This window comes from Mytilus californianus, unplaced genomic scaffold (assembly GCF_021869535.1).
Source record: "Mytilus californianus isolate M0D057914Y unplaced genomic scaffold, xbMytCali1.0.p SCAF_5, whole genome shotgun sequence".
In the NCBI taxonomy this organism is placed as follows: domain Eukaryota; kingdom Metazoa; phylum Mollusca; class Bivalvia; order Mytilida; family Mytilidae; genus Mytilus; species Mytilus californianus.
The window spans coordinates 67,543,488-67,571,368 of NW_026262701.1; the positions used below are offsets into that span (position 1 = coordinate 67,543,488).

At 32.9% G+C, this 27,881-nt stretch overlaps 1 protein-coding gene and 2 long non-coding RNA genes across 3 annotated transcripts in view; 1 reads left to right on the plus strand and 2 right to left on the minus strand.

Moving 5' to 3' along the window:
• The window catches only part of LOC127701394 (uncharacterized), a 203,940-nt gene that overhangs the window by 41,667 nt on the left and 134,392 nt on the right, over nucleotides 1–27,881 (plus strand). The gene's annotated exons all lie outside the window — the stretch shown is intronic.
• On the minus strand, nucleotides 1,890–6,834 carry LOC127701380 (uncharacterized). Its single transcript, XR_007981997.1, has 3 exons — nucleotides 6,629–6,834; nucleotides 5,376–5,451; nucleotides 1,890–3,039 (listed from the first exon to the last, which is right to left on the minus strand). It is a non-coding gene; the product is annotated as an uncharacterized LOC127701380 (long non-coding RNA).
• LOC127701292 (uncharacterized) lies at nucleotides 20,320–27,292 on the minus strand. The gene is made up of 3 exons (XM_052205161.1): nucleotides 27,063–27,292; nucleotides 25,776–25,855; nucleotides 20,320–24,535 (listed from the first exon to the last, which is right to left on the minus strand). Exons 2-3 carry the CDS (start codon nucleotides 25,780–25,782, stop codon nucleotides 22,809–22,811), a joined length of 1,734 nt encoding a protein of 577 aa, XP_052061121.1. The 5' UTR covers nucleotides 25,783–25,855; nucleotides 27,063–27,292; the 3' UTR covers nucleotides 20,320–22,808.

Sequence of the window (27,881 nt, forward strand, 5' to 3'; positions counted from 1 at the left end):
AAATTTTGTTTAAATTCATTTTAGGTCAAAAACTAATCAATATTCTATTAACTGATATTAATGGTATACAAGTATGATGCAAGTAATATTTAAATTTCCAATTTGGTTTCCGGAAGAGTGATGTAAAAATGTATTACATTTATTGTTGAGTTGCTGTCTCATTGAAATGTACTCAAATCAGGTTTTATTGTGACATTTTGGTAGACACCCATTCAACGCATCGATATCCTATACTAATAGTTAAAAATATAATTTATAGCATAGAATTTTTTTTTTTTATTTAGAATTTATCATACTGGCTTCATTTTTCCGTTCTGAAAATCATAACACATTATTTTTCGTTGTTTTCTATAACTAACACCGAAATTAGTAACGTTTTGAACGTTGGTTAAAAGTTTTGTGACAGGAGACCTTTGGGGATTCATGTACTTAGTATTTTTTTGTTTATAATCATAATCAAGATTGTTGTCCGAATGAATGCCGTTCAAATGTTATAGATTAGGAGGCAAGTTTGCTTTGTACATTAGTTACGTCAAAAAGTGATTATATGCAAAGAATAAGAAAAAAAAACAGTACTTGAAGAATGCAGTAATAATGTAATAAGTTAATATTAACTAACGAATTTACGAACTTTTTAGAAATGATGTCCAAATTGGCCATCATCATCTGATCATAATACAAAGATCAAAATTAATGGAACAAAATCATCTACAGATACTGTACTTTTCTCATTTATCAAACTGATAAACAAATAACTACCGAGAAGAAAGGCCCATGCTTTGTATTGTACTAACGGGATAAAAAATTGATGTTTTTAATAATAAAAAAAAAATGTGTGGACTTTAACGGTGCTTTTTTGTGGAGTTTAGCGGAACTTGTTATTGTGGACTTTAACGGCGTTTTCTTGTGGACTTTAGCGGAGGTCATTTTGTGGACTTTAGCGGAAAGTTTGTGGACTTTAGCGGCGTTGTGGTCTTTAGCGGAAATGTGTTGTGGACTTTAGCGGTGTTGTGGACTTTAGAGGAATTATGGACTTTAACGGTGCCACTCCGCGTCTCGCTTGCAATAGCTGCTGTCAGTACGATATCAAAATTAAACATATTAGCATATGTGATTTGTCATATGATTTGAAAGTCATAAATTTTATCCTTAGTGTAATGCTGACTGTCAAAAACAAAGTCCGTTTATGTCGTTTATCAGTTAAATAAAGGTGACAATTTATCTTTTTCCCAAGTTTCCAAGATTCCATAAAGAATTGAAAAGATCGGACAGATACTGAAAAATAAAAAAATAAAAATACTTTTTCAAAATATAGCTTCAGACATTATCGCTTCATCATAAAAAAAGACTCTGCCAAAGTTTCATGACATTCTAAGAAGATTTATCAAAGTTATTTATGTCTATAAAATATCAACCCAAGCAAAAACTTTTGTTCATTTATCAGTATGATACAAATAGTGAAAGAAACAAGTTGCTTTAAAGTTCAACCATGTCTTAACCTTTGATAAGCTTCTACCAAAGTTTCATAAAATTCTATGAAGGTTTGACAAAGTTTTTGATATGTGAGAAAACTTTAACCCAAGAATGTATTTGGTGTGGAGCTTGAACTGCTTACCCTGTCATTTGTCAGTAGAATACATAAAAAAGAGAAAAAAACATGTGTTTTCAAAGTTTTGCTCTTGATACTGTCTTTGATCCAAGAATGCTTTTTTTTTTAAAGTTTCTTAAAATTCCATGAAGGTTTGACAAAGCTATTGATGTATCAAGTAAAATTTAACTACAGACTGAACCTAAATGTTGACACCGACGCCAACGACGATGGAATGTAGGATCGCTAGTTTCACTTCTGTGACATACGTCGCAGGCTCATCAAAAACCAAAAGAATATATCAAAATAAATAATCTAATATGATAACATTCATGAGAAATTTCTTATAGTACTAAAGTTATAAATATATTAAAGTTGGTAAATTCAAACCTACAAATAAATGAAAAGTTTTAGATTTCGAAGGGACATACTAAACCGAGATTACACATAAATGATCACTGAATTGGAACCTTGGAAAAAGAAGCATGTGAATTTCTTTCTTCTTTTTTCATTTTATTCTTTCTCCTTTTCTTTCTTTAATGGATTATTTATGGGTTGTTAAGCGTCCAGTGGCAAATATGTCATTCATGTTCATGATCTTTCTAGGATAATTTGTAGTTAAAAATTTTTTTTTTTAAAGTTTCGGCTCCTGACGCTTTGTCATTTTCACCATCTAAAGAAAAAGTGGCATGTACATTATCTTTTCTTTTTCTTCTGTATGTTGGTATTTATAGTCTTGAGATAGAACTACGTTGGTTGGTGTCTGGCTCAATAAGTTGCAATTGGCAGGTAATTTAACTCAACAAATTCAATATCGCCAAATAGTTGTCGTAGATATTTTGAGGAAAAATACTTGTCATCCGTCACATAGCTTGGGGGCTCAAGTTTTGGAACAGCCTCCGAACTATCTATAAATTTATTCAGTTTAGAAGTATACGTCACCATATCGTTTTCAGTCATTTCCGTTTCCGTAGTACGGATAGTCTCTGTAATTTCTTTCATTTTGCAGTATTGATTAGTATGAAGATTGATGAATTCTTCATATTGCGTATTTGCCTGGTTACGCAAGCCATCTAATTTAGTTATCAACTCTTTTTGTAAATCGTCAAATTTCTGTCGTATGATTTCTCTTCTGAATACAACCGAACTAATGCTTTCGTCCACTGCTTCATTGAAACGTTTTTGAACGTGCATAGCAAGATCCAATTCTGAACTTAATTTGGAGAGTTTGTCTTCTGCTCTTTTTGTCCTTTCTCTTAACAAACGTCTTGTTCTATTTCCATAGTCACTTAGTTTTGTCTTAAAACATCTTCTATGTTTGCCTTTCCCAGTAATGCAGTCGTCGCAAATAAAAACTCGGCATTCTTCACAATAAAATCGAATATATTCTGACTTGTGGTAGACACACATTGGCTCAGAGATACATGCACCATGTGCATCATTCAAACATCCTGTAATTATAAGAAACCATGTAAATGTTCAAAGACCACAAATGAGTTCAGTTATGATTCATATGGCTATAAGATAAGTTGAATACATGATTCCTTTTTAAATGACATATAACGCCACTTTTGTTTGATTGACGTCTGTCGTCAATTTCACGGTTGACTGTCATTTGAAACAACGTTAAACAATTGCAGTCGGGTTTCCGTAATATATCAAATGCTTTATTTTTAATATTGTATGATCATTTTTACGAAAAACCTGAAATCAACCCCGTTTTTTGGCGGAGTTCGAGTTGCTCAATCTTTAGTTTTCTTTTGTTTGTCTTTTCTTCATTTTCGTTTTTTGCTATGCTGTCTGTTTTGATTCGAGTAATGATATTTGATTGTCCCGTTGGTGTCTTCCGTAATTTTTTTTTTTTTTTTGCATTGGAAAAGAAATAAAGGTATTTTTTGAAGAGTTGACACTTTCAATTAGGGGTTTGATAGTGGCAACTCTTCAAATTCATTTTTGTTATTCCTATAGTAATGCCTTCTAAGGATAATTATTTTATTATAGTATTAATTTAAAGTATCAATGTTTAATATTTAAACATATATCAAAAAGAGGCGGAAGATACCAAGAGGACATTCAAAAACTCATAAGTCTAAGAGAAAATGACAATGCCATGGCAAGAAACGAAAAACAATGATAAGACAAGTCCAGATAACACTGCATAGACAACTTAAGACTTCAGCAACATGAACCCCACTGAAAATCGGGGTTGATCTCAGGTGATCCTGATGTAGCACCCTATATGCTGTTCATAGTAAGTAAAAATTCGCGTATAAGTCTCATTCGGTGATATCGCAATCGAGGAAAAGATGACAGGATTGTGGTTCGGACAATTTGAAATATCCGTGGTCATCTGTGACACGGATATTTCACAATGGTTAACTAACTAGTGATGCCATCCGCAAAATTTTCTAAGGGATGTCTTCAAATTTACCACTTAGAACCTATAACACAATAACTTCCTTGTAAGCCGCAGCCCTCTAGTGAGCTTTAGAATATAGTACCAACTGAGAGATATATATTCTATATACATCGCTGCTTAGACGTTGTTACATAGAAATGAAAGTTCACAGTTGGGAATCTGCAAGCATCCATTCTGTCGTAAAGTTTTGCTCTTAACCGACCTTCATTGTCAATTTCTAGATGTAAGTTAAGATATGAGGTAGACTGAACTGTATCTGTGGTATCATCCTTTAGTTCGATATGAGAGATTCGTTTAAAATGCTTATTAAACTTTGAATTATTTAGTGAGAGAACATCATCTACATTGTATATAGCGGAATATGAAGTAAAAGGATAATGACACAGTCCCGTCCTCTTTTCCTCGAATGTGACCTACTGAATTAGACTTATCACCGGGTTTGTACTTTAAAAATGAGCAACACGACGTACGGGGGCCCCATGTGGAGCAGGATCTGCTTATCCTTCTGGAACACCTGAGATCACCTCCGGTTTTTTAGTTTTCTATGCTGTGTTTTGTGTACAGTTATTTGACTTTTCGTCGTTTTCCGTTTTATGCCATAACATTGTCAGTTTGTTTTACGACTTTAAATATGAGTTTGAATATCCTTTGGTATCTTTCAACTCTCTTAAGCATCTTGATGTAGTCAGTTTCAGACATTTTTTTTTTGGAGTTAGAGTGATCTTTATTCTATTCAGACTATAGTTTGAAAAGCAAAGCAGACTTTGAGATATACTTTTTTAACGTGATTTTCCAGATTTTGACTGTGAACAAAGCTCTTTCACATATATTAATATAATCTCTTTTTGATTGCCATAAACATAAAAACGGATCGTTTATATTTAAATATTGCTTTGAATAATACTAGTAGATAGAGAGTTAACATTGAGCATGAATTTGACGATAGCTCTACTAACATGAATTGTATATTTTCGATTTGCAGGCTCGATTTTTCCCCCTAGTAATTAAAAGACCGATTTACCAGACTCGAACTATAGACCTTACTGTTAAGAGCAAAAGTATGAGCATTCATTGAGCTACAGAGCTACTTACTGATATTGGGTTGTCCACTTTTTATCTTAAATGAGGACATATTTGATCAATCAAACAAAAAAACGATATATTTCGTACTGGTAGCTAGAAATTTTTTTTTAATAGAACTTTATAACCCAATTTTAATTGTTGGTTCTATAGCGTGTTTGTTATTATTGTGATCTTTAGCGATCGCTAGAATATGTCTCTACCTTGAATGGTCTCTAGAAATTGATCGCTAGCTTGAGTCCGGTTTGTAAACGTACAAAAATGAAACTATGAGGATAGAAAAAATACCTTTTTGAGACATTGACTGTAGTTGTATTTTCTATTCAATCTCTAAACACAGATAGTGACCGTTAATTCTTCTGTTCTGTACAAAAAAAGTATATTTATTTCTTAATTACACAATTGTTTGGAATAGTTTCATTAACATATCATGTGTTTCTTGTATCTGAATAACTTGTTTTTTTCCCAAAATTACAACAGTACCACAGGCACTTGTCTAGGTATATAGGAATTTTTTCTGAGACAAGTGCCTGTGAACAGTACCATCCAATCAAGAGACCGACCGTTGGCACAGTAACCAACTGCGCAAACAACTGATATACAGAAGAGTACTCCCTGGCATAGTAAACAACCTCTCTGCCGACTGAATTTAAGGCTTGTACTCCTTGCATAGTAAATAACCACTCTGCCGTCTTAGATAAAGGAGTGTACTTTTTACTCTAATTTAGCCCAGTTGATATATCGGTGGCTACTGTGCAAAGGTCCAGTCGAACTCCGGCTAGTACATTTGTAATTTTGGAAGGACAACTCTACAGAATATGTTAACATTCAAATAAAAAATGCAGCAAGATGGAATCGACCCATGGATGTCAGATTTCGAAACGTACGTGAGCGTGAGATTAGAACGTCCATATCTCCTCTAACACACACTGATAATACGAGTAAAATAAAACACTCGCAAACATCAAGCCAAAAACAAAAACATTAAAAGTAAAGCAAAGGAACGATAAATACCTAACTTTCAGTTGTTTTAGCGTGTAATGATCGGGTGAATGTAACTGTTCCGTTGTCATTATTACTAGGATCGTCTTTTTAGCTTGCTTTTTCTGTTTGCTGAAGTCCTCAATGTGACTTTGAGATAAAGACAAACAATAAAAGCACTGTTCATATGCTTTGGGGTTTTTAAAGTGAGTGCAAGGATTCCGTGTCATGAATTTATACACCATATATCTGTTCTGTTTATCATTAATGCAGGCTTGACGAAAGAATTCTTCAGTAATTTTTCATTGCAATAATCAAGCAAATAGGATTGGACACAAGTTATTACAACTTATATAAAGTCCTCCCTTTTATATATACAAAATACACATATATGATGACAGCAAATACATAAATAAATAAAGCTTTAGTTATAAAAAACAAAGGAACGAGTCCCCACATTTGCATAGCATAAGAAAAAAAATCTCTTCCAAAACTTACGATGTAGGAAAAAAAACATAAGTACATATTATATTTTTTGTATGTATAAAACGTGTACATACATCAAAATGGATATATCCTACCGGTATAAATGTCGGAAACAAATTGTTTGTCATCATCATCAGTGTTTTTATAATCCTTTTGTTATAAAATTCCCATTTCTAAAAACTACGACTTTCATTAGAAAACGACGTATTTTACACGGGAAATTCTTGTCGCTCCTCCGCATTTCTTAAAATAAATTTTATTTTTAACCAGTGAGACAGTCATCGTGTAACTCACTTGTAACATCTAGTGTTTAACATCAATTCTGATTAAACTTTATGTGTTTGACATATTGCTTAAAAAGTGTTCTCGAATAAACGTCTTATAAGGTTCGTTTTTAGTCACTATAATTTTTCTTTTTGGCTTATTTGGAGATCTTATTTTGCTGATCATTTTTGTTTGCAGTTTCTCTCTATTTATTATATACTTTTTGGCCAAAACACAAAAAAAGTATAATATTGATTTTGTTATCAGTAGATTAAAATCATACTTACTTAATATTATTGTTATACACATATGCTCTTTAACGGTACTACAATCTGTTAATGACGTCTTTATACTAAATCCACTGGATGTTGGATGTGTACTGATTGATATTTTAGTCTTAAATACCTTATATTTTTTTTTGGTTGTTGCTTTGAACTAGCTGTCAGTAACTGCGTGTATTCTCTGATCTGTACTTTGTGTCTTTTTTGCTGTTATGGATGTATAAATACCCTGACACGGCCTAGGTGGTCGTGTGGTCTAGCGCGTCGGATACAGTGCAGGCGATTTGGTGTCACGATATCTCAGTAGCATGAGTTCGAAACCCGGCGAGGGAAGAACAAAAAATTTGCGAAAGCAAATTTACAGATCTAACATTGTTGGGCTGATATTTAGACGAGTTATATATACAACTCGTCTAAACATCAGCCCAACAATGTTAGATCTGTAAATTTGCTTTCGCAAATTTTTTGTTCTTCATATATATATATAAATATATGTCTCCGACAATGCAAACAATCCAAAATAAAACCAAGACTGAGATGCAGGGTCAAATAACTTCTGTGGAGACAAGAAATGCCAAAGCTCATACAACTTAACACTACTGACTTATTATAAGTTGTTCCCTTTAAACTGGACAAAACTCAAACTTTACCATATAAGCAATACAAAATATAGGAATAGCCAGAAGACATACAAATGTTTCAAAGTCAATGAACCATGATGTCAGGGAACAGGACCATATAATCTCCATAGAAATGAGATGAGCAAATGTTAATAGGATTGCATACCAATGTTTTAATAGAAAAAGTCTGATCTGATAAAAGATAAGATTTTGAGGGTAATTACTAATGACAAATGTTTCTATTTCTATTTAAGTCTCGTGTGTAACAACTCTTTATATGAAGCATCTGCAGATGGGTTGTTGCAAAAACATTTTTATGGCCATCACCAACAAATCCTATTTTTCAGTGATAGTTCCTCCCCTCTCCAACAAGTTTTTACAAAATGTGCAGAAGCTACTTAAGTGATCTATTATTTTTTTTATATCATCTTGAATATGAATGGAACATTTGTCCAAGTACAGTAAACCAGCAATGTTGGGGCAGCTTTATATCTGACTATATGTAATGGGTTGGGCTCATTATTGAAAGCCGTATAGTAACCTATAGTTGCTTAAATCTGCATTATTTGAAATCCGGTGGATAATTGTCTCATTGGCAATCATACTCTTTAATTTATGACAATATACAAAAATCGACAAATCAAGTCTCCTACCTGTACACTTTGCTTTAAGTCTTCTCTGATGTATGACCTCTCCTTTATACCAATTTCATAATTAATAAGTGCTTCTCCTTTTGTTGTGCATTGGCTATCTTCATATTTTCTTTCTGAGCATTTAACTCTGAAGTTTCTTCGTTTGACTCAGTCGCTATTAATCATTTCCTGCAAAACATAAAAACATGAACTAGGATAAGCAAATAGGCATAATTTTTAAAAATATCTATATAAAACTAAATAGTTTTGGTAGTACAATAAAAATAAACACCTCAGGTCAATATTTTATATAATGACCCTGCAATATAAAAACAAATAATCAGTACAAAGAAAGATAACTCTGTTCACTTTAAATGACAACATCAAAAATACAGTACTCATAAAATTATGTATAAAGAATGAAAACTGTGAGAAATGTTGAACTCATCATAAATTTAACATCTTAATATCTAACATATTAAGTTCTATCAAATATTCTACTGATATAATTTTGATAATAAACTGTTAACACAGAGATATTTCTCGCCTTTTTGTTATTTCGATATATAGTAAAATGCAAATGTTGAAATTAAAATAGCAATACTTTTACATGCAAGTTATGAAAATATTCAGTCAATGAACCATGACTGAAGGTACAGGACCAAACAATCTCATGGAAATGAGATGTGCCAATGCTAATACAACTGCATACCAAATATATTTGATCTACCACTAGGGGTTCCCCATAAATTGACCTAATCATAAACTAATACATGTAAACTAAGCAAAAGTTTCAAAGTTAATAGACCATGACTGAGGGGGCTGGGCCAAAAATCTCCAAGGAAATGAGATGTACAAATGCTAATACAACTGCATACCAAATATATTTGACCTACCACTAGTAGTTCCCCATAAATTGACCTAATCACAAACTAATACATGTAAACGAAGCAAGTTTTTCAAAGTCAGTAGAAAATGACTGAGCGGGCGGGGCCAAATAATCTCCATGGAAATGAGATGTGCCTACACTAGTACAAGTTAACTGCATACAATAAATCATTGACCTACCACTAGTGGTTCCTAATCACAAACTAATTCATGTAAACTAAGCAATAGTTTCAAAGTCAATAGACTATGACTGAGGGGACAGGGCAAAAAAATCTCCATGGAAATGAGATGTGCCAGTGCTAATACAACTGCATACCAAATATCAATTCATTGACCTACCACTAGTGGTTCCCTATAAACTGACCTAATCACAAACCAATACATGTAAACTAAGCAAAAGTTTCAAAGTCAGTAGACCATGACGAGGGGGCGGTGCTACATAATTTCCATTGAAATGAGATGTGCCTATGCTAATACAACTGTATACCAAATATTATTGACCTACCACTAGTGGTTCCACACAAAACTGACATAATCACTAACTAATACATTGTTAACTCCGCCGCCGCCGCCGCCACCGGAAACAGCATACCTATGCCTCGCTTTTTGACTCTGACTATCAACGTTGTATTAGTACAAAGAAAGCAAAGCGCTATACATCATGTACAATATTGGACTTGGTTCAATATCTGTAATTTAAACATAATCGTAACTGTTGTTGTTAGTAGTTTGTGCGTATACAAAAATATGTCAACTTGAACATATAAAATATTTTTGTTGATAACAAACATCTTCAGCAAACATCTATTTACTTTTGCGTACAATTTGGCTTAAACAGTTAAATACTTACAAATGATTATTTTGACTGTGTCGAGTAGTTTATCTGATTTAACCAATATTTTATATATAATGTATATGTTTATGGGTTTTAATCTTTCATATGATGCACCTTTTTATCTGAAATCATTCATTTTGACCATTCATACAAAATCATTTATACAATACATTCGTATCAGTATAATAGTAGGAATGTGATATATTAATTAGAGAAAACTGACCTTATTTGTTAAAATCAAAGATGTCCACCAAATATGAATACAAATTATATCAAGGAACAGCACAGCACCATCCGGTTCAAAATATCAGCAAATTCTAACCAAACAAAAGAATTTCCCTCCAAAAAAGACATATGACTTAATTAACCAATTATCACAAAGAAGAGAAAGTTTTCATAACACAAACTGGTAAAACATAGAGAGTAAGCACATACCCAGCAATGTATCAAAACTCACTGAGCCATGAAGAAGTCTTTCAATAAATATAACCACTGGTGCATGACTAGAAACTACTCAATAAGTACTTAAACTTAAAAATATTAACTCATCAGATATATAATATGAAAATATCAAAGTATCATGATACAAAAAACAAAAGTATCAAAATTAGCATAATACCACATATATACATCATGATGAGATTAATAGTTTCTTGTTTGTTTAATGTTCAGTGGCAAGCATTTCATGCATATTAAGGACGCAAACACATTAATCGAAAAATCAATATAAAGTGGACCGACTGCGATGGAAAAGAGGTAAAGCCAACTCCCTTTGAATTTGTTTAATACAACTTTTCAAAATAACAATTTAGTTGCGCCAATTCCTTTTGAATATATTTCACACCAGTCATTTTTAAAACGTCTTCGAAACTTCACTCAAATCCCATTGTGACAGATTCATATGCATTCTTTGAGGTTGCAACAGCATAAGTGAGTACTACTGAAAATGCAGATTTGTTTATTTTGGCATTTTTTAGTCGTAATCACAAAAATGAGACATAAGACATCAAGCTTTACAAATACAATTACAAACATAAGCTCTGAAGAGCTTTTAAAACCGACAAAACAAAAGCACAACAAACAAAACATGCATATCAAGTCATGCACACATACAGTTAAACATAGAAAGCAAGAGTTCATATAATGCAAACATACCAGTCATTTTTAAAAAGAAATATCCTTTCTTTTCTATTAGATAATGCAGCACAAAAGTTCTACCAAGCATCTTAAACACATATATTGAAGCACGCACTTATGGTGTAAAAACACAAAAGCAAAGGTAAAATGGTTTGCAACATAAAAAAACACATAGAGACTAGTTAAGAAACTAAAATAAGCATCATATAGCAGAAGCACTATAAGTTAACAAAAAAATTTGCCATGCTGAAAACGAAGCATTAAACTAAAAACAATGAACATATATAACTTGTTTTGCAGCGAAGCATTGGCATGAGCTGACATACCAAGAATTTATCAAGGCCCTTGAATTGATTCAAAGATGATTCCCTACGCAGCTCATCTGGCAGCTTATTCCTCAGTTTAGTACCCGCATACCTTAAAGATTGTAGGCCATATGCAGCTGTTCGCACATGTTGAAGGTGCTGTGTTCTGGTATCTAAAACAGTAAAACTTTTCTTTTAAGTGGATTAAATCATGAAGATGACCAGGACAGTATTTTTATCTGAAGTTAATTTACTAACTTTAATAAAGGATATGAAACGTGTGCTGAAATTGAATGAAGGTGTGATAATGTCAATGAGACCATAACAGGCTTGTCCAAATAAAGTTCCCTGAAGTCACAAACATTGTCACCACTTGAAGCTCTATATCTACTACTGATGCAAAATTTTATTTATCAATAATAAGATAAATAGAAATTATATACATGTATTTCTGTTAAAAGTATTGAGGAATGTTGGGAGTGAAATTTTCATGTCTTTGGAAGTTGGGGGTCTTGAACTTATTTTCGTTCCTCAAGGTGGGGACTTGAAAAAAATATGAGAAGGTCCAATGTTTCCTCCCAGGTCCCCCAATGAAAGAAAATGATCAGTGCCTTAGATCATATTTATTTTAGAGTAAAATTATGTGTTTATCGTTGATGTGTCTTGTTTAACCTTTTAGTTTTAATTAGATCTTTTGATATTTGCTGTGCCCGTGGATTTGATTGCTCTTATTGTGTTTGGGGCCATCTAGAGCTGATTGCCTGTTGGTGGGTAGTTCCTGCGCAGTTGAAGACCATGTGGTAAGCTCTGGTTGTCTTTTTGTGCATTACATTTGGGTGATTTGGTGATGTCTTTGTGAAATTGCCTCATTACTTTATATAGACAGCTTGTCAACCTGATCTATCACAGACAACAAATGATGGCCAACGCTGTCCTGGCCTTTTAAAAATTTTACAAGCGCTCAACCCTACTAGACTTGAACAATAGTGTAAATGCACAACATAAGTAACATTGCAAAATTCAGTTGAAAAAGGCCTGACTTGTCTGATTGGCACGAAACACAAAAAAAAAATTAAGGAAAAGACAAAAGAGACTGCACGTACACAAATATCCCTTTTGATAGCCAACTGTGTCAACAAAGTTTGACAAATGTGTAGAAGTTTCTAAAAGTATTTCTTTAAAAGTGTAAATCATGTGATTAGTCACTTGAAATTGCAGGGCCATAATGCATCTTCTTCTGTAATGTTCCATATATGTAAATTAGTGCTGACTTGAATGACTTCAAAATCTTATTGATGCTTTCAGTAATGTGATTATTTTGAATACTAAAAGGTGAAAATTTCCTTTTCTTATAAATTTTTACAACAAAACTGGTTCAGCAACATCCAGCAAAATGCCATCTAAATTTGACTGATTGAGTCAACAGATGTTTTATTAAAGATGCTTTACCATAGTTAAAATCAGGCAAATATCTGACGTTTGTGTCATTTTTTAATAGTATGCAGTGGATACTTTGCTTATTAGAGGATTAGAGTGACCTCTTTAACGTTATCCTCTGTTAAACATTTTAAAAAAATCTCAATTGTTTATGTGAAAGGTTGGAATGAATGAAATGAATATTTCGAAAAATAATAAAAATCATTTAAACCTATTTAGAATACTAGTATATATATATTGACGGTCAATATTGAAAATCTTGTAAAATACAATGTAAAGTACACAGAACATTGAAGTCTATTTCCATAATACGCTTTTTATATATCACGATAAGACTTTCACACAGTTAATACGTTATATATGGACCTGTTAGATTATATTGAACCTCGGACTTGGTCCTCGGTCAACTATCTGGACAGGTCAATATATAACGTATTGTCCTCGTCAAAAGTCCGTAATTGATAAATATTAGTATATTAGTGTTAGCAGATAAGCATCTGGATTATATCAGATCATTTCAGTCCACGGACCATTTCAGGCAGCCTTAAGAAAAATTACAAAAAAAGAAAGTGCCCACTTTTGAAACCATTAGCAAAAAAGAAAATACCTTGAACGCTTACCCAATTTAATGTTTTTAATTAACCATATAGAACTTTAATATTAAGAATACAATATACATCATATCACTGTTAGTCCGGATTTCTGTATATATATGAGATACAAAGTATGTCTTATTCTTTAATATTTCAAATTCAAATTCCTTTACATTTTCCCGTTGCCATAGCAACATATTACAAAAACATGATAAAAATGTTTTATATGATTGGCAACAGTCATTGAACTTTGTATTTGAAACAAAAATAATTTCCTAGTCCCACTTTTGCTCTAGGTGGCCTGCAAATGTGTTTATTTTTGTTTATTTTTAATAACAAATGACAAATATTGTAAAAAGTCTGGATTAACCATAAATAAAGCTTGATAAGGGGTGGCCCGGGCACCCTAGGCAACCCCCTAAATCCGCCCCTGAGTATGAAGCTCAATACTTTTTGAAATGGCCTTTTAATAGTTCTCTTTATATAGAACAGTTTTGAAGAAAAAAAGCCGAAACGGGATTTTTTTATGGGGGGAATTATAATTTGAGAGCGAAAACTACTAAGAGGATTCGTCTTACAATACGAGTATCGTTTAACACTTTTTTGTCCCTCTCTGATTTTCTCTAACTTAAATGGTTTGAAAGATATAAGACGATCACAAGTTGCATTTACCGCTATATTTCATTATTAACCATTGTGACAGTGTTGGTTGGTATAGGCGAGATCGTTGGTAGATATAAGAAGATGTGGTATGAGTGTCAATGAGACAACGCTCCATCCAAGTCAAAATTTATAAAAGTAAACCATTATAGGTCACAGTACGGTCTTCAACACGGAGCCTTGGCTCACACCGAACAGTAAGCTATAAAGGGCCCCAAAAATTACTAGTGTAAAACCATTCAAACAGGAAAAACCAACGGTCTAATCTATATAAAAATCGAGAAACGAGAAACACTTATGAACCACATCAACAAACGACAACTACTGAACATCAGATTCCTGACTTAGGACAGGTGCAAACAAATGCAGCGGGTTTAAACGTTTTAATGGTACCAAACCTTCACCCTTTTTCTGAAACAATAGTGTAACATCACAACATAGAAAGACACACTATAAAATATCAACTGAAATAGCTTAACTCATGTTTTTGAGCTAGGTACCAAAAGGATGATGAGGTAAAGTTTAACCAATTGCCCCTGTAGTTTCACGGGAGATATTTTAAACGTTAATGATCGACGAACAACAAGGACGGATGACGACAGACAACAACTGCTGATGGTGAAAATAGCCCCCCAAAAAACAAGAGAAATATGAAATGAATGGTTCACATGATTTATTTATTGGTTGACATTGGTTTTAATCTGGTTTTCAGTGACTGTGAGTGCTCTAAGATTGGTACTTTGTGAACATTGGTTTTAATCTGGTTTTCAGTGATTGTGAGTGCTCTAAGATTGATACTTTGTGTCTTTTGACGTTATGTTCGTCGTTTTCGTGTTTAGTGCTAATCGGTCAAGTCATTTGCAACTAATTTTTACAGCTTTTGTCTTATTGGGGGCTGTTAAAATCGTCACAGGTTAGGGGAGGGTTTAGCGTTCACAAACATGTTTAACATCGACACGTTCTTTATGCGTCTGTCCCAAGCCAGGAGCCTATAATTCAATATTTGTCATTTGTTGCTGTCAGTCATATTTGTGTTTCGTTTATTGTTATCGGGCCTTTGGCTTTCTTGTTTATATTGTTCCATATTTTGTCGGGGAATTTTATAGTCGACTATAAATGTACGCAATGGTGTTTGTTCATTGTTGAAGGCCTTACGGTGCCCTATAGTTGCTTACATACACGTCATTTGGACCCTTGTGGATAATTGTCTCATTGGCAACCATGACACATCTTCTCATTTTTATATATATAAAGTCAACATACGGTCTTCAAAAATAGATAGGGAGTCTGTAAATTATGCCAAGCGCTAAACCGCCCTAGTCAAAGATTTGTATATAAATTTGAAAAAAGGCTATCAAAGATCTGATATGGCATACTTACTTTGTATATGAATAATAGGACAAGACAAGACAAGACAATTTATTACAACTTAGGCACACGTATGGTGCTACAAGAGGATAACAATTATAAATTAACAATTACATAATTATACATTTGCAAGCAAGACAAACAATAAATAAATTAGCGATATCATACAGTAGAATTGAAATATACAATATTTAGGAGAACGGCGTGGAATGCACACCAATGAGACAGCAAACTAATGGCAAAAATAACCAAAAGACATCTAGAAAATAGATCATAAAAGACAGACACGTGACTATGTCAAGCTCTGACTGATCACAAGTATGAATAAGTTATTAATAAATTAAACAGAAACCATTTGCGTTCCAACTAAATAATCAATTATATTTTTTTACAAGAACCTAACGATGTTAATAAACAGCTATATGCATCCAATGTACAAAATGACTATTGAAAACCGTATTATTGTCTTGATTATTACCCACTTTTTATTTTTGTTTCATTTTTTTTTTCAATTTAGTATCTGTAAAAAGGAACAAAATTATATAGTAGTATTATATTGAATTGTGTTTTTTCTCAGATTAAAATTTTACTTTGATGATTCATTTCCTATAGTAAAATTTTGAATTGTCGAAATTATGATTAATTTAATATATGTAAAACTTTTTTTTTTACCTATTTAGGTCGGAGTTATGCCACTTTGTCCGACGAACATCACTTTTATAAACTGAACCAGATCATGGAATATCGTATAACAAATGTTTTATTTTTGTCATTTACAAAACATAAAAAAAAACGTTAGTCCAAAATACACAATTAAGCACAAAGAATGAATTATACTTCTTTTGCGAGCAACATAGGGAAATATCTAAAAATACCCCAATAACATGCACATCGGTAAAAAAGTTAGATACAAAATGTTCTTTTGACGAAAAAGCTAGACTATTAAAAATATTTGCAATCAAGATCGAGCATCACAAACTATGACGCTTTGGTAATAAGAAAGTCGGACCAAAATTGAACAATAAGTGTGGTTCTGAATACTCTATCTTACTAAGTTGGAGTCCTACTCTAAACCTTTTTTCGACATTTTTTCAATATATATGGTCTATAAAAATATCAAAATAAAAAATATCCCTACCTTATAACCATATTTTCTGAAAAAATTTAACCAGAACACATACTATATATTATTTAATATAAAAAAGAATAGTATGATTGCCAATGAGACAACTCTCCACAAGAGACCAAATGACACAGAAATTAACAACTATAGATCACCGTACGGCCTTCAACAATGAGCAAAGCCCATACCAGGAAGTGTTGCCGGACGCCAACAGAGCTTTTGTATTGTTCCATAGTTAAATCGAGTGACCAAGTAATAGATCCGGAGCTGTTTTTGAAATCAGATAATACCTTTATTATATGATGTTCCATACGGCGACTACTCTCAGATGGCGATCCTACATATTATGTAGTTAGAATCACATTTACTCAGGATGACTTATAAATATGATTTGCAAGGTGATTCTATTTTTGCCATGAAGCTATCAGCTATGTTAATAACATTAATGATTTTTTTTTAAATATGAAGATGCCAAAATATTTTAACACACAATATCAACATAGAGAATCATTTTTTTGCAAAATACAAAGTCGTTATGTGTTATGTTCGCAACCCCGGCACTGTCGATTGCCAATAAATAATTATACGGGCAAGTAACAGAAAACTGTAGTTACTGTATTGATCTTTGTAATGTTCCTTTAGATACTTTCTGTTTGAGTGGAGCGGCAAACATGAAAATAATAGCAAAATAGTTAATTAAAATCTACAAGAATGAAATTTTACACAGTCATAAAAACTTCATATATAACGGATTCTAAAACCACCATTGGCCACTGTGATTTCAGCTATTTTCAAGATGGCCGCCACATAGTAATATGACAGCTTACTCACAAATAGATTCGTCTTGTTCTATCAATATCATGTCATCGGACATCAAAAGTTGACTGTATTTTAAGAAATATGGTCATTTGGACTTTCCCATTCCAACCGCACCAAAAAAACCCTAAAAAGGGGCGTCCGTTTGATCTGGGACATAATATATTGACGTTAGTATAATAGTCCCAGGTTTCGTGCTTCGGGATGTAAAAATACGCAGCCACGGCCGGTCTGAATAGGGGTGTCACTTTTCAACAAATCATATGAAATATCCCCCCCCCCCCCCCCCCATTATCCAGGCCTTCCCTTCCATTCAGAATCACAATTTGTATTAATTGATAATTTGTTATCGGCCTAAATATGATTTAAATACTTCAAATTAAAAGTAAGGTCTAATAAACATGTCATAAAATAACCAAGAAACACTGGTGCAATTTACTGTTCTGTAACTCGATATCGTTCTTTAAGTGAAGTTTCAACCCTTACAGTTTAAATAAGTGGTAATAATTGCAATATTTCAATAATTGATTCCAGTTTTTTGTATTTTTTAGGGAAAATTATTGTCAATTCGTTTTGTTAAATTCAATTGGTTTTGTGTTGTTGTTTTTTTAAATAGCATTTTCATGTATTGGAAGTTATTTCAATTGTTTACTTTTGAAATGTCGAAAAGGATTCGTTTGTCAGTTTCTTCTGATGAAAAACAGAGGACTGATTGGTTGAAGTGATTTTTATGTCAGGATGACAAAAATGAAGCGCTGAAAACAACGCTAAAACCGATATATTTGTCAAAGTCGGGATATAGGATTCTTTTCAACAATATTCCAGTGTTCCAGAAAAGGTATGAAATGCCAATGCCTTTGGGAATGGAATCGTAAGCACTTTGACAAAAAATGGAGCAATCACGAATCTTGTAGGTTGATGTTCAATAACACTAAACTTGAGAGGGTAAGAAAGAGACGATGATCCACTGAAGAGTCTACCTCTGACCAAGGTGTGTTGTCCTAATTTTACCAGGAGACTCCTATTGTGGTATCAGACAAAGACGTAGAATTTTTAGAAGGTTTCATTGTCGAAAGACAAGCATCTCGTTCAGAATTGAGGGAAGCCATGGCCATGCAATTGAACTCTAAACTCATCAGTGACCACAAACATTGCAAGATGAAAATCTGTTGGTATAATTGAGTGCAGGAAATGTTGCACAATAACTGAAATATCAAGCGAGATGCCTGACTAAGAAAGGGCTGAATTAAACAAAATAAAAAAAAAGATGAGCAAGAACTATCTGAGGGTGAAATCGACCTTATTGTTTTTGCTGAACTTGCTATACACATAGTTGAAACACAACGGGGCAGTCTTACAGTACTTTTTTGCCAGTCTCGTCGAAGTTAGTGGGCTCAAAGCAAAGAAAAACACAGTTTTGAAATTCAGAACACCAATTTGAAAGTCAAATTGAGAGACGATCGTTATTACTAGAAACATTAAACCGTATTTTTTAGACGGTAAATGAGTTTATTATATACTTAGTAGTAAATAAAGATAAATTGTAAGTGTAATACAATCAATAGCAATCGTGCTGTATTAGGCATCCGTGATGATATCGATATCAGTCACGGTTGCAAAGGCGTTATCACAACCTTATCTGTATGACGTCACGTCATCAATATCAGTCACGGTTGCAAAGGTTTATCAAATACCTAATTTGTATTACGTCTGAGTCTGCGCTAAGTATAGATATATTGAGAATTTTGTCACGGTGTTGTTTACAAAGCGAAAGAAGCACGTCATATTAGAATACTTAATTTGTATTACGTCATGTCACGTGAACAATGTCTACTTGAGGTTCAAATGTATAATAAAGTGTATATGATACGGTTTTTTTTTTCAATATCACACACCGTATCAACCCTCTTGGGATTATATTGGTGTCTCGGGTTGATACAGGTGTGATATTGAAAAATTCATATGTTGATATTCTCTATTTCATCGGTCGTCCCACTTCCTGTATCACTCTGCTCAGTTCTTATTATAAAATTGCATATCGATCACGGCTTTGTGACGTCAAATACGTTGACCCGGCATTAATAACTTTGACCCGGATATATCATCGACGTCATAATGAATCAGAACCGACGTTGATAAGTTTGACCCGAACTTGTGTTCACTCGACAAAAAGCTTCACATTGTGACTTGCAGCTGATATTTTACAATATCAGTATGCAGACAACCAGATAATTGGTACAAACAAATAATTGTTGGTTAGGGCGAAACTTGTTTTCTGTTGAAGCAGGCATTCTTGAGACCACTGAAACATAACGTATGGTATTTCCCTCGACATATCCTTAATAATGACTTTGATTGATGTTATTCAATGATACACAAACTAACACTGTTCAGTGTCTTCTTATTTTATGAGAATGGAAACGGGGAATGTGCCAAAGAGACAACAACCCGACCATAGTTTATTTTTTCGATCGTCCTGTACATTCATGAAATATTTGCATCGATCTGGATGTTAATCAATAAAAAATTCAATTTGTCAATTTAATTTTATCTATTCCTTTTATCTGAGTTTATCTTGTATTTTGCAGTATTTTTTGAAGTTCCAGGAAAACCCTTTTCTATGACGTACTGATAAGAGGATATTACACCTTTTACTTTGTTCATTTGAACAAAATATATTTCACGCAGAGTGAAATGCGTCATCGTTCTTCCCGTTGTTATCAATAAAAGAATTTTGTAATCTAAGGTAGATATATACCCTCAATGATTACTATGAATTATACCTCATGATAAACATACAACAATTTAGTAATTTATTAATACAATTTATACAATTTCGGAGAATGGTATTAAAACTAAAACTAATAAAGTAAAAGCTTGGAGCAAGATTTTGATCAATACAATTTAATAAAATTGAGAATGGAAATGGGGAATGTGTCAAAGAGACAACAACCCGACCATAGAGCAGACAACAGCCGAAGGCCACCAATGGGTCTTCAATGCAGCCAGCGAGAAACTCCCGCACCCGGAGGCGTCCTTCAGCTGGCCCCTAAACAAATAAGTATACTAGTTCAGTGATAGTGGACGTCATACTAAACTCCAAATTATACACAGGAAACTAAAATTAAAAATGATACAAGACTAACAAAGGCCAGAGGCTCCTGACTTGGGACAGGCGCAAAAATGCGGCGGGGTTAAACATGTTTTTTGAGATCTCAACCCTCCCCTATACCTCTAGCCAATGTAGAAAAAACAAACGCACAACAGTACGCACAGTAAAACTCAGTAAGAGAAGTCCGAGTCCGATGTCAGAATAGGAAACAAAAGAAAATAAACAAAATGACAATAATACATAAATAACAACAGACTACTAGCAGTTACTGACATGCCAGCTCCAGACCTCAATTAAACTTATTGAAAGATTATGTCTTCATCATATGAATATCAGGCACAATCCCTCCTGTTAGGGGTTTAGTATTATACCGTCATAAAATATATGAGAAGAACATAACCCGTGTCATTCAATTTTTAGGCATGGTGTATACATTTAGAGTTGCAAATTCTTTCAGTTATATATATGTACTTTCAAATATCATTAAATTCTTTTACAAAACAAAATAATCGTATAAGTATATGTACTGATGGATTTCCCCAGTAAGAAGGTTTTATACTCTTCAAACGTATATACATTCATACATTCCAAAATAGAATGGTATTCATCTTCTACAGAATTATAGTCACACATATAACATATTGAAGTGTTCCTGTTTATTTTTAAAAAAATAACACTTCCAGTTTCAGTGATTAAGTATGTAAACGACGCGTGCTGATATATATCTAAATTACATGTCATCTGAGATAAAACTGCACCATGACTATCAAACATGTATTTGTAAAACTGACATCTAGAAGACTCCAAACAAATGGCATTGCTTAAGATATAAACATATCCATAACGCGCTGTTTGAATCTATAGATACAACATCTTCATTTATAACTTTGTGTGTCAACAATACATGCATTAAGCCACAATTACTCAATACTTCTCTTATTTTACATGACCAATTCAATTAATCTTTGATTTTAACATAACAAGCTTCTAATATACATTCTTCAGAATACAATTGTAGTTTTTTTAACAATTTACACCAATATGTCATTATTTTACAATATTTGTAAATACAGCCTAGGCCTCTCCCAAGTTCAAAATACACCTTTACTATGATGTATGATCACTTGAACTAAGAGTACCATATGATTTGTACTCTTTTTGACTTTCAAAATTCCCTTTAAAAGTGTAAATTGGTTTTTACTGTCCTAAAGATCTGCTATTCCCACAAATTACTACCATATTTCAATATACTTGAAACATATCAAATGTAGAAAAAAAAGTGTCTCTGTATTATAGAATTTGTCATGAATTTTACTTAATAAACAAAATACAGCTTTCATTTTTCTTGAATTAATAACATTTTCTTAGTATCAGTAAGAATACCATTTTAATTCAACAATATTCAAAGATATATATGAATTCATCACATAACTCAATACACTTTCCAATAATAAAACACTTCTCTTCTGTTTGATAATGCATCTATGATTTCTAAATACAATCAATCTTAGTTTCAAACATATTGATATGCAAAACATACTCTACTTAACACATGTATACATCTTCTATCATTTTTTTAAGATCATTTATATTTTCGCTTTAAATTACAGACTCGTCACAATACATAAAATGATCGCATCATTGCCAACCTTGTTTTATTAATTCTATTGCAATGTCATTGGCATACATAGTCTATCTATATAGACATGTATATATAAGGTGATAAAGACTCCCAATATCACAAATAAAAAACTAAGAAACATTTAATTCATATTTAACACATGATTTTATCGGATTATTCATTGATTTTATTGAATTTGACAAATTAAAGTTATACCACATTACGGTAATTTCATCCAGAATTTAGAATATTTAACGCCATCAAAATCATTTTTCTAACTAATAACAAAAATCTCCGTTTTCGGAAAGATGTTGACAACGCGAGGCGAAAGATACCAAACGAATATTCAAACCAAGTGGAAGACAAATCACAACGCCTTTGCAAAAAATGAAAAACGACCAAAAGACAAACAACAATCTACAAAACACAACATAGAAAACTAAAGACCAAACAACACGAACCCCGCCAAATCTGGGGAGATCTTAGGTGATAACATCTTAACTGATTAAATGTGCCAAAAAAGCAATTTTAACTACAAAATAAGCTACAACTGTAAGCTTTGTCATAGTTTTGTTAGTAATTGATTATCCTCGTACAGACTGACGTCATATTTGATCACTTGAACTGTTCTGTCATCAAATCCTATCCAAATATTATCAAAGTAATCAACAGCAAAGCTACATGGTTTTTGCTTGTGTCGAATTATGTTCAAAAGTTCTCCTCGGTTATTTATCAGATGCTGACGAAATCTAACTCGATCCATAACTGTAATATTACCATCACTAAGAAATGCAGCCCCAATGAAAGAGTGCGATACGGCCTCTTGCTTCGATTCATTTGAAGGGTATCTCATCTTAGGTGCCCCATTTTTATCAAGCAGTACTACCCACGACGATTTTTGTTCTGGAGAACAAGTAATACAAATATCACCAGATGAACTTTCAGCGATAGACACAGGATTTGCTATTGCAACTTTAAAGTATGGAATACAGATTTCTTTGGTAATTTTTTCTGACGATGTCCAACGTATGATTGTATGGTTTTCTGTGGTAATCTCGGAACTCTCTGGTTTTGGACAGAAGACCATACATGCTATGATATCTGCATTTGAGGACAATGCAGGCGTGCAAATTGTTATCATGTACTTAGGTTTGATTTTGCTGTGAGTTACTAGTTTGTAAAATTTCCTTCTACGATTAATTGTACCATTGTTAACTTGGAGCTTTTTCAAAGACCCTTTGTTCTTTAAACCTACCAACAAGTAATGTGCTTTACTTCTAGCAGCTGTGACGGGCTGTTCTTCTACTGATGAAATAAGTTGTGTTAAAATTGGTTCCGACGTACTAAGATTTATTTCACAAATGTCTTTTCCTATTAACCACGCGTGAAATTGGTTGCCTTTCGGAATGATGTAAGAAATGTCTTTTTCGCAAAGAACTCTTTTTACTATTACATGATTGAATTTTGAATTGTTGTTTGTGGGCTCTGTCGAGTGTTCATCAAAGTCGCTAGCCTTTTCATCTTCATCAGTGCTCTGTATGCAACTAGAAATGTCTACTAAGTTGCCGTTTCTGTCCGTTTTTTCACTCCCCACATCCAACATTCCTTTGTCTTGGTGGCCGTCCAGTCTGTAGTTTTCAAAGTGACCAAAAAGTCTACGATAGTACTTAGTGGTTGAATATCTCTCACTGATTGCAAAATTTAGTGGTTCAAATTTAGGAACAATTTCTGATGAACAGTTGTATTGAATTATTTCAGTAAGCTGGGAGTGGTATGCTGCAACAGAATCAGATGTTAAGTCAACTTCTCCCTGTTGAACACATTTTATAATGTGTTCAATAAAGGTTTGACGATCAGTATTCAAACGTATGAATCCGTCGAAAATCTTGTTTGCCTCGATTTCATATTTTTTTAAGATATTCGTTAATTCGTCTTCTATAATATCAAAATGTTTTCTTATAATTTCTCTTCTAGAGCGAATTAAATCCATTTGTTCTTTAACTGACTCATTATAACACTGTTGAACATCTTTTGCAAGTTTCAAAGCTGTTTTGATTTTTGGAAGTTTGGTATCCTTTACCGTAATTGTTTTCTCTCGTAATGCATGAAGTTGTTTATCACCATATGTTTTTAGTTTTGTCTTGCTACACTTGCTGTGTTTTCGATCCCCGATTATGCAGTCATCGCATATAAATACTTTGCAATCTTCGCAGTAAAATCGAACGTCCTCTGTCTGGTGATCTCTACAGACATCTTGTAGTGTATAATTTTCATATTCGCTGCAGCACTCTGAAATAGAATATAGCTATATGAATCTTACTAAAGAAACTGACTGTGTAATATACGTCAAAGGCACCGTGTACCACTGACACACACATACGGCACCAAAAGGCTAATACACAGTCTTCGAATTTAATAATAGACAATTGTCTATGTCAAGCTATGAATTGCTTTTATGCTGTTCAAAGTAAGGACCCATTTGAGAAATTCATCTTTCGTCTTTGTAAAGGGAGTCTCTGCCTCAATGTAAATGATTTTTGCGCCAAACAAAACGTAAAAAAATAGTGACGGTCTCAAACTATGAATAAAAGGATATTTGGGAAAGACTCAGCAGCATATAGATAGAAATAACCAAAAGAAATCTATAGAAGTTGAATCCTATTAAACACCATATTCAATCTTATTATGTTCTGGGGCATTTAAAAAGTCTTGTACTGAAATTTCAGAATTTTGTCATTATATTTCACAATTGATATGAATTAGAAACAGCCAATTAGTGTGAATTTTACTGCCTGGTAGGAAGAAGGCCAGGTGAGCATATTTGTATGACCAAGTCAATCCGGCGTCCTTTATATAAAGGCAAAAAGTAGTTTTCTGCATTTGATCTTTGATCTTTGATTACCTGAATACCATAAAGTATCTGTGTAAATTTACCAATATCTGGTAGTAGATCTGACATTTAACTTAAAATTTGATTCTTTTTAAGTTCAATTGTCTTAATAAGATAAAAAAAAAAAAGTAGGTCAACTAGTTGGAACAAACTAAAACTAAAATATTTATAACAACACATTACAAAACTATTTACAAAAATAAAGTCATGTATTTACAGTGATAAGCTGTGAAGATTATCCTTATCTTGTCAATACATTTGTATGAAAGCATTCGCACCAATATTATTCAAGTGGTTTTCAATTGTATCATTTTATCAAAGTTTTGAAATATTTTTAATTTTTCAAGATTTTTTTTCATCAAATTTTGTCTCTCTTTCCTTTTTTTTATTTATCCTGTATCTCCTAGATTTTAGAAATAACAATTTTTATTGATGATTTGTAAAAAAGAATTAAAGCAGAGTAAAATAATTCAATTCGGTTCTTATTGGTCCTTTGGTCCAGAGGAAAAGATATCCAAAGTAGTCGGTGAATGGGAGACATAAGGCGCCAAGTGATGACAATGGTACGTGAATGTTAACTAAAGGGTACTTATCGGGAGAATGAGTACTATAGTGTATTATAATGGGTTAGTTACTTACCTGCCATCGTTTTACCATAGCCGAAAAAATAATCAAAATATGATGATAATCAGATATCAGTATTTTCCACCAGTTGATCACTAAAACACAATCAAACAATCAGTCAATTAAGCAATCCTTTTGAGTATCAAATAATAAGTTTAAATGAAAATAACACTTTGTGAAATTCGTTCATCCGAAGGGCTTTTCTTGATTTACCTTCATCACGAACGCTCTTACCTTAGATTTGAAAACCAGTGATGTATTTATACATAAAAACGTTATGAGCTATATGAACAAAAGGGACATTAAAAGAATAGCCAAATTCATCCAATGTCAACTTTGCTTCATGTTGTCAATATTGGCTATTACGAACCTTCATTTAGTATGTAGGGTCTTGATTTTGATTTTGTTTTCCTCTAAAGTATGACAGGACTTATTTGTGAGTATGTTCGGTCATAAATGGTTGGAGAAAAACTTACCTTGCGCAATGCCAAAATATAAGAATCGTCAGGATGTAGGGCCGTAAGTGTTCATAACTGTATAGAAATGCTTATTAAGTAATGTTTTGATTTATAATAACACTATCAATGTTGATACCGATGAAAACAATATTCAAATTTGTCATTACCATGCTATATTGATAACCTTTAGAGTAAGTTTATTCAAATAATCGATCATTTAACACGGATCGTATATAAATTTACGGATCTATACACAATATCAATACCAATTTTCAAGTCGTTTGTTTGACATTTACAGGGATCGAATCTAAATCCCCGCATTCGAGGCGAGCACGAGCCCACCGACGCGGTCCAATAACATATATCGCAATTACCAAAGAAGCTAAAGTTGTGTTCGCTGTCAACATAACTCTATATGGCATATATTCATTAAATTGTTCCAATCTCCAAGAAAGCTTAAAATTTGTAATCTTATTATTAAAAATAATAATTATGATAATATAATGACAAAAAAAGATAACTGATGGGAGTTCTGCAGGGCGGACTTATCCAGTTATCATATATTTAGACATCTTTCGGGGTACACATTGCTCTCCATAATAGAAGGCACACTGGAAAAGATAAATTTGTATCTTTCTTAAAATAAATTCATTTGTAGAAAATAATATCAGATGTAATCAAGTATTTTGTATATCTTATTAATATCATTATAATCACATTTTATACTTATTAGAATTGGTGTATTTTACAATTAATCGTGAGATTTGAATACTTTGCAATTTCCTGTGTCATTTACATTGTATTGTAATGTGTTTAAACCTATATCTATATTAAAGGTACTTACATTCACATATCACTTCTTCAGTGTCTAACACAAAACAGAAGTGTTACCTGTCTGATAGGATATCTTATATACCTATAAATACTAAACTGGAAATAACGCTCTGAATCACATAATTTTTGGGAAACTCAGTGTTAGTAATTATGATAATACTATTTTTTTTAGTATTATAATTTTATAGTGCCCATTGTGAAGAACTCCTTCTTTTGCTATATAAGATTAGAGATATATATAAGAAGATGTGGTATGGGTGCCAATGAGACAACTATCCATCCAAGTCATAATGTGTAATAAAAAATAAACAATTATAGGTCAAAGTACGGCCTTCAACACGGAGCCTTGGCTCACACCGAACAGAAAGCTATAAAGGGCCCCAAAAAGACTAGTGTAAAACAATTCAAACAAGAAAACCAACGGTCTTATCTATATAAAAAAAATCGAGAAACGAGAAACACTTATGAACCACACCAACAAACGACAACCACTGAACAATCTTAGGACAGGTGCATAAAAATGCAGCGGGTTTAAACGTTTTAACAGGCGCCAACCTTCACCCTAACCTGAAACAGTGGTATAACATTACAACATAAAAAGTGAGACTTTACTTGATATTATTGCAATGAGTTACTCATAGGTTGAGCCAGTATCTCACACTAGAGCGATTTAAAAAATAAATCACAGTATTACATTTTTACGTTTGCTCTATGGTATTCTTACAACATTATGCAGTATTACTGAACATAAAGCCAATTTATGGACGCTAAATGATGACTCTAACCTACAATTTTGAATTTTTTTAGCTACTTCGAGGTGCTACAAATA